The sequence below is a fragment of the Silurus meridionalis genome, chromosome 5, assembly GCF_014805685.1.
Source record: "Silurus meridionalis isolate SWU-2019-XX chromosome 5, ASM1480568v1, whole genome shotgun sequence".
NCBI lineage: Eukaryota > Metazoa > Chordata > Actinopteri > Siluriformes > Siluridae > Silurus > Silurus meridionalis.
In genome coordinates, this window is record NC_060888.1 from 19,936,720 (window position 1) to 19,944,554 (window position 7,835).

At 37.3% G+C, this 7,835-nt stretch overlaps 1 protein-coding gene across 1 annotated transcript in view; it reads left to right on the forward strand.

Moving 5' to 3' along the window:
• fat2 (FAT atypical cadherin 2) overlaps positions 1-7,466 on the forward strand; it is a 37,623-nt gene extending 30,157 nt beyond the window's left edge. Inside the window, exons 20-24 of the mRNA XM_046849354.1 lie at positions 385-539; positions 2,924-3,341; positions 3,865-4,015; positions 4,210-4,727; positions 4,886-7,466. Of these exons, the coding sequence (XP_046705310.1) occupies positions 385-539; positions 2,924-3,341; positions 3,865-4,015; positions 4,210-4,727; positions 4,886-5,361 (1,718 nt within the window). The 3' untranslated portion in view covers positions 5,362-7,466. The remainder of the gene's footprint in view (positions 1-384; positions 540-2,923; positions 3,342-3,864; positions 4,016-4,209; positions 4,728-4,885) is intronic.
• The last annotated feature ends 369 nt before the right edge of the window (positions 7,467-7,835 follow it).

Genomic DNA, 7,835 nt, shown 5'->3' on the forward strand with positions numbered 1-7,835 from the left:
TCACCTTACATTAGTACCTGACTTTCCTAAAGCCCTTGTGGCTGAAAATCGAGTGGAACATTTTTCCAGAAGAGTGGAGTTTATTATAACAATAAATGGGGACTAATTGCAGAATGGAATGTTTAAAAATCATATACGAATTTTATGGTCTTATAATGTCCTCAAACTTTTCCCCATGTAGTGTATATAACCTTTGCCTTTTGTTGTATTTAGTCAGTATTATAGCCAACTATTAACATACAATATGATGATGAGACGCTTTTATTTTTTCCTCCTAATTTGTCATTTGAAGCATTTTATGTTTTGGAACCCTAGAGGCGAATACTCCAAACGTAATGCTCTATTTTTGGATTGTACTAACAATTTGCACTCTGTCAATTTCAGACTCAGCTATTAGATTTGATGGGAATGGTTATCTAAAATATCTTTATGAGACTGAGGAGGAAACACACAACTTCCACCTGTCTCTTCGGATCAAAACATCTGATACTGAAGGCACAGTGATGATGACTAATGCCTCTGACTGGGGAGCATTACAGGTATAACAGCTCACCATTAAAAGTAATCGCAATGCTCAAAGACATCTCGGATTAAAAGAAATTAATACAAACTAAAAATCAAAGCATAACAGGTGGTTTATTAGAGTCTGAGCATAGTCTTTATAATTTTTTTGTCCATCCTTGGAATGTTAATTTTCAGAAATATTTTTTAAAGGCTATTTTAAGGTGGTTATGTAAATCTGGATAAGAAAAGTCAGATGGAGATTTGCCTGAAGCTGATGTGGGCTCCATATCAGTCAATTCAACCTCCTGGTATTTCAGTTGATGAATCTATGTTATGGCTAAATTGTAATACAGTTTGCAGTCCACCATTCTACCCAGAGACACTTCCTTTATCTAGAGCATTTATCTTTTAGGTCAGACAGTGCTTAAAGATTGAATTACATGTAGGATGGTAAGAAAGATTCCCACAGCTATATGTGGGAGAAAAGATTATCAGTAACTGGAGCACTACTTGTTACAACTATAACCTTTACTTCAAAGTAATGTAACCTTACCCATAGGGGTCCTTCAGTTCAAGCACTGGCAGAGGGCTTAAGTTTTAAAATCCTAGCATGCTGCTTTATATGAGCTGGAGAGCAGAGAAATCTTTTTTCTAGGTTCATAATTAAAGAGACTTGTGATAAGTTTTATGTGTGTATTTTTGAAAAGAATTAGCAATTTACCAAAAAAGAATTTTAATGTCCAGTTAAAAAAAATTGCCGGTTAAATTAAAACCCATCCATAGTAGTAGGAAGAAAAGGTTACATCAGTTTTGTCTATAGAAACACACATACTTCTGAAGTTTTACACAACTAACTACATAAAACTTTAAGTTTGCATTTAAATTATTAAATCTTCAGAAAATAAGGTGAATGTGGTAATCCTGTGAACTTCTGCGGATCCTGGGTATATCAGCCTATGCTTGTACACTGGTCTTTTAAATAAAAAGAAGAGATTTTAAAGTCGAAATTTTGGTTAATTATCTCATTTCACTTGATCAGTAAGATGTAATAAGATTAAAATGTTCTCCTTTGTTAATTAATAAATCAGCTATGTATATCAAGTGAATTTAGAGTCGTTTGCATTAATCCGCACACAGATTTTTCTACTGCAACTTATAAAGCTTTTGCTGTGGGGTATTTTGCAGCCCATATGCCCAGGCCCAATATGCCTTGTACTGTTAATGCTGTTAATGCATAATCTAAAAATAAAAATTCAGTAGCACCTGATTCTCAAACCCTAAAATATGCACCTCCTTCATAAGGCCTCTCTGGAGCAAAAATACCTCATTTGACTTCACTTAGTCAAAATAGCACAGCAATACTGAAAGAAAGCGATCATCCCAATGAAAGCGAATGAAAGATAAATCCCAAATGGCTGAGTGCTCATAAATCAAAGCGCATTGCACTTTCAGTGAGGATTCTGCCACGGCAATTAAATATCTGGCACCAAGATGATCAGCCATTAATAATACATTGGCCGGCTTCGAAATCAGTGTTATGCTTACAAATGTAATGCATATTCGCATTTTTAATTAATGGCAAGAGAGCTGATGCTTGATAGGAAATGTATGCATTCAAACTTGGGTAACTCTGTGATTTGTTAGTGTGAAAGTGTAATGCTCTGTAATACCTGTCCTGGTTTCAGTATGACCTTGGGGTAACAATTTTACTTGGCTCCTGAACATAACAAAAGTGTTAAAATGGCTTAAATTCAGATATTTCATAGTGTAATTATTTAGCCAAAATGCAATAATGATATCTACTTTATCAAAACATAAAAACAATTTATTGAGCAATGTTAACCTTTTGTTTAATTGTAGTACAACTACTCAGCACTTTATTTAACTAGTAAATAAAGGAATGAGGTAAATATATTTATGGTTGATATGCTCTTTGGGAGCTAATGGCCTGAAAACCAGTAAATCACTTGCATCAGTTGAATCATTTAATCAATTTCACATTGAGAAGCACATGACGGCATATGACAGTTAGCTATTTAGCTGGTCCGGTTTTCTCTGAGCTCTGTCTGCATTTGCATCTGATTTCAAATATTGCTTTTTTTTGCATGGTAGAATGTGATATTGAATTAACAATCTTTACAACATTTACATTTTATAAATCTTAATGTCTTAGTGTTTCTCATAGCTTTAGATGGAGACACAGCTAATACTAAAAAAAAAACTCTCAACTATTTAGCTAGCGGGAAATTCACATATTTAAAGAGTTTCATTTAGTTTGTACAAGAATGCTTAAGCAAATTCTGCCATTTGAAAAACTTTATATGTGGAAAAACTTGAGGGAAATCTGTAAGTAGAAGCTTAGGATGGCTGTCAGTGTTTTACTAAATTGTATACATTTTTTAATGTAATCTCTGTGCAGCTGGTGGAGAAGAAGCTCCTGTTCAGGTACAGCTGTGGGAATCTGCATCCTGGTGTTCTGCACCTGGAGTCTCACTTGGTGGCTGATGGCGGATGGCATGATGTCTCCCTGGAGGTCAAAGGAACTAATTTGAGGCTCACTATAGACCACATACACTCCATCTCCAGAGACCTGCAGGAGCCTTGTAGACTGACTCAGGCCCATGGAGTCCTGCTTCTTGCCAATGCCAGCCCTAATGCCAACTCGCCAGGCTTTAAGGGCTGCCTGGAGCGACTGTACTTTAATGGGCAAACTGTGAGGACTGACAAGAGCTTGCAGAGAAACCGACTCTTCGGAAAGCACCAATGCTGCAAAGAGGAATTCTGTGCCAGTAACCCTTGTGAAAATGGAGGAACTTGTCTGGAAAAGTTAAACGAAGGTAAGGATTACACTCAGAACATGAATACAGTTATTGTGTAATACTATAGGCTTTAGTTGCCACTGTACTAGCTACAGTGCTCATACTTGAACAAACCTATTGCGGTGGTCAGCCATGTTACACATCCATGTTGACTGGTAAAAAGCTTTCAGAAGATCTGTTTGCAAATTCTCTGCTGTGTTCTGCTTCACTTGTATTTGACTTGAGATAGAATAATCTGACAATTAATAAATATAAATATAAATGAAGCCTGTATGTCGGTCTGTATGCAAATTAAATAAGCTATTTTCCTTTACTTTGGGGTTTTTTTTTTTCAAATTTGAGAAGATTCTTTAATTTGCACTATTCTCTACTACACTAATATGGAAATAAAGCTCAGGATTTACTGTAATAACCCCTAACCTATTTCCAATTAAAAACAAAGTACATCAGGCTCAGCGATTTACTCCCGCCATTTTTGTTTTTAAGCAAGATAACTTTTTGAAGAAGTGTGGATGATTGTGTGGGTATGTTTTGTTCGCAGGGTTCAGCTGTAACTGTCCACCACTGCACATGGGCACGCGCTGTGAGCTGAGAAATCCTTGCGCATCTCAGCCTTGTGGTCATGGCAGAATGTGTGTGCCAAATTCTGAAAGTTACAAGTGTAACTGCTCTGACCAAACTCCTGGAAACAGGTATGATGTGCTTTGTATTCTGTGTACACACTTGTTTAGTCATATACATAGTAAGTGTGGTATATAGAAAAGATCATTGATTTTTTATAACTTTTATAAATATTTTAAAATTACTTTTTCATATAAGTTAGCTTTTAGACATTTTTATATTGTAAAACTACATGGCTCTAATGAATCTCTGTGTTTATGTACAGTTGTGAGTTGCTGAAGGAGGAATGCTCTTCAGACTCCTGTCTCAGTGGATATAGCTGTATAAAGGAAGACGGCTCCATCCATTGTAAATCTCTGCCTTTGGTATCAAGAGATATTGGATATGCCGAGATTGCTGAGATTTGTGCAGGTGTGCTCAGCCTCATCGTTCTCGTTGGTGCTTTTGTTTGCATTCGGAAACGCTATGTTTCCTACAAGAAGCACAAGCCAGTTTGCGTGCAAGACTCAAACGGTTACTTCCCCACGGGCCTGACCAAATCCATGCTGCGTGACGGAGGAGACACACTTCCTATGGAGATGAACACACTGATTGGTAGGAACGACCTGGACCACAACCTGCTCCGTTCTTTAAAGTCACATGAGCAGAGAGAGGTGAACGCCCGGGGCCACAAGGCTCAAGGCCCTGTAGTGTGCAGTGTAGCTCCTAATCTTCCTCATCCCCCCTCATCCAACTCAGATAATGACTCCATCAGAAAAAACAACTGGGATCCAAGCTATGAAGGTGAGTAATTACCTGAATTACCAGAGTAAAGCTCTGGTAATTTAGATGGTGGGCAAGATAGTAAAAGTATTTTTTTCTTCACAATGAACAGGCTGAATTAATTTAATGTGTTTGAGTTTTAAAGCATTCTTTGTTCTTATTCTCTTCCCTGTTCTCAGTGTACCCAGCTGATCCAGACTATTTTGGACGACCCACAGTGCAGGAGTTCCCACAGTTTGACATTGTAGAGAGCACATACCCCACTCTGCCCTCTACAGACTCTCGGCGGAACTCTCGTTTTGGCGGTTTCCCTTTTCCATTGGACCGCACTGAGCGCCGTGCCCCGTTGCCACCCTGCTACAGCCACCAAAACCTGGATGACTTCCTGGGACCAGATGGTCTGCCACTGCCCAGCTCTCAGTGTCCTAATGAGTACACTGCTATCAGTTATTACCCCACGCAACACACACGCAGCATGGACAATGTTTCAGCTGGGTATAAAAGGCTGAGTGTGCGGCTCAGCGTGGCCCAGCCCTCATATGCAGACTGTGGCTCCTCCACACGCTCTGCTATAGCCACTCACTCGTCTCGAGGCTGTGCTGACTCCGACATGGTGGAGAGTGACTATGGTAGCTGCGAAGAGGTCATGTTCTAGCGATCACATCCTTTAGGACTGAGATGATGTGTGAATTGCAGGGAGATTCATGGTAGAGAGAAATGAATGAGTTATTTCCTGTCTAAAGCAATACATATATAAAGGCAATTCCAAATGGTACATTTCGTGCACGAGGTTACACGATGTTTATATGTATGCCTATGATTTGTAAATTTATATTTCACACAATACTTTATGTCTACTTTATGGTTGATGCGTTGCAACGTGAATTCAGAGTTCGATTGGACAAATGATCCTCAGAGTTACAATCACATCAGGAGATTTTTCTGACTGACATTTGATTCATGAAACCTATTAATTATCAATCACATCGTGGTATTTAATAGTCTTGGTATTAACTCTTTTTTTTTTGATAGGAAATAACTGCTGAAAACTATTACCAAGGCACTAGGTCTCCCTGTACTGAACAGTATTATAATTTTTAAAAGTAAATTAAATGACTATCACTTGTAAATGGTTGACCATGAACAGCAAACATTGCTCATTTGTGCTGTTTAGGGAAGATGGCAGTTATGCCGCTCTGCACAGGTTCCATCTCTTTGCTTCATCATGGTTGATGTTTACAGTTTAATTCATATACTGAAATGTAATATATGTTGCATGACTTTATATAGAAGTCATAAATGAGGTTTCAAGCGGCATCTTCTAGTGGTTGAGCTGATAAACAATCCTCCTGTGTGTTGTTGTTGTTCCAATTCTCTATTTAGCACCAGAAAGAGAGCACTCGCTTATTATATTCAAAACTGGAAATCATGCTTCTTGTCTAGTTATAAATTGCATCTAAAAGCATGTTTGGCTTCACGTGTGCTTGGACTAAACACATTTTTAAGTAATTTGCAAAAAGGTTATTAAGACATTATATTGAAAGAATTGCAAATATGTACAGATACAGATTATATTGCTTAAAATGAGCTTGGGGGATAATCCTTGCTATTTTCATATTACTAGTCATTCAGTTGGTATGAATATTTCCTGGACTTAAAGCCATATAACTAGTGCTTGACTGCATTATACATTTTCATCCTCAGCATGTTGAAGCACTTGAGATATGATATTGCTGTGTAATTGGTGAATTGAAAAAAGTGCACGACTCGTCAGGCATTAGTTCGCTTTTACCTGAAAAGAGCCACACCTGCTAAATTGACTACAAATGATAAGAATTTTCTTTTTTTTTGTAAAAAACAGATTACATTTATTCAGACTGAAGCTGAGGCTGGTCCTTGGATATTCATATCGTAGAAATATGCTATATATCAGAATAGATTCCAAATGCTGAGTCTATAAGTGACCGATATACATTCTTGGCATTCTTCACGAGCATAGAAGAAGTGTTTTGTGAATAGATAGCAGTTTTGATGCAGTATTTTTGAATGTGAAAATGTGCACTGTTCCCTGTAATGTTGCCAATGTGGAGAGACTTGTGATCATTTAGAAATCCAATTACAACCATAGTATAGATAATTAATATTCAGTCTATTAGAGCAACAATGCATTTGTTTCTCTCCTAACATATTGTTGGAGTGTGAAAGTGTATAATATTGACCCTGCAAAACTGGTATTTCACAATTCTGTTACTTCTTGTCAATCTTGTCACTGCTGTGTTGTGTTGTTTATGGTCCTGTATTTGCCAGCTTGTTTACATGTGAAATGTTATCAGTGAGGATTTGTAGTCCAGTACAGGATCACTGGGTTTAGACTTGTGATTGTGGACTCATGGGAATCGTATGAATGCTGTACACACACATACACAGCTACACGATTGCATGTCCTTGTCATCTCTCCTACTGATCGCTACGTCATTGTGATGGATCGTGCTTAGTGTTTGGACAGATATAAAATGTTCTAGTCCCATTGATTATGGCAGCTCAGTTCAGTTGGCCACAAAGCCATTGTTGTACATACAGTGAGTGCAGTGGTTCAGTGAGTTCAGAAATGAATGTATGCTTTTGTATTTTTTCAAAATTTAATGTGGGACAAATCCCATGTTTTACATCTGTTCCTCTGTGAGAGAATAATTTCCTTTTACTTTTCATCATCACTGGAAATGAATTAGTGCTCTGTGAATAAATGTCCATGATTAATAATTGTGTTGTCAAAAGGTGCCTTTGATTCTACTGACAGCAGAAACAAGCAACAATTCAATAAAGGAAATTCAGAAAATGGGGCAGATTACAAAACACATCAAAAAATAAGACAAGCCAATTTTCTTTCTTTCTTTCTTTCTTTCTTTCTTTCTTTCTTTCTTTCTTTCTTTCTTTCTTTCTTTCTTTCTTTCTTTCTTTCTTCACAAATTCTTTCAAGTCTTTTAGTCTAAAAAACTCACATTTGTGTCTCATCAGTGTCTTTATTTCTTCATTCATCATGTTACTGCATTGACCACTTGTCCTGATCATTGTTTTTTGTTTTCACCTACATACCTGTTTGTATCTACTCTATATTTTTACAACAAAGCT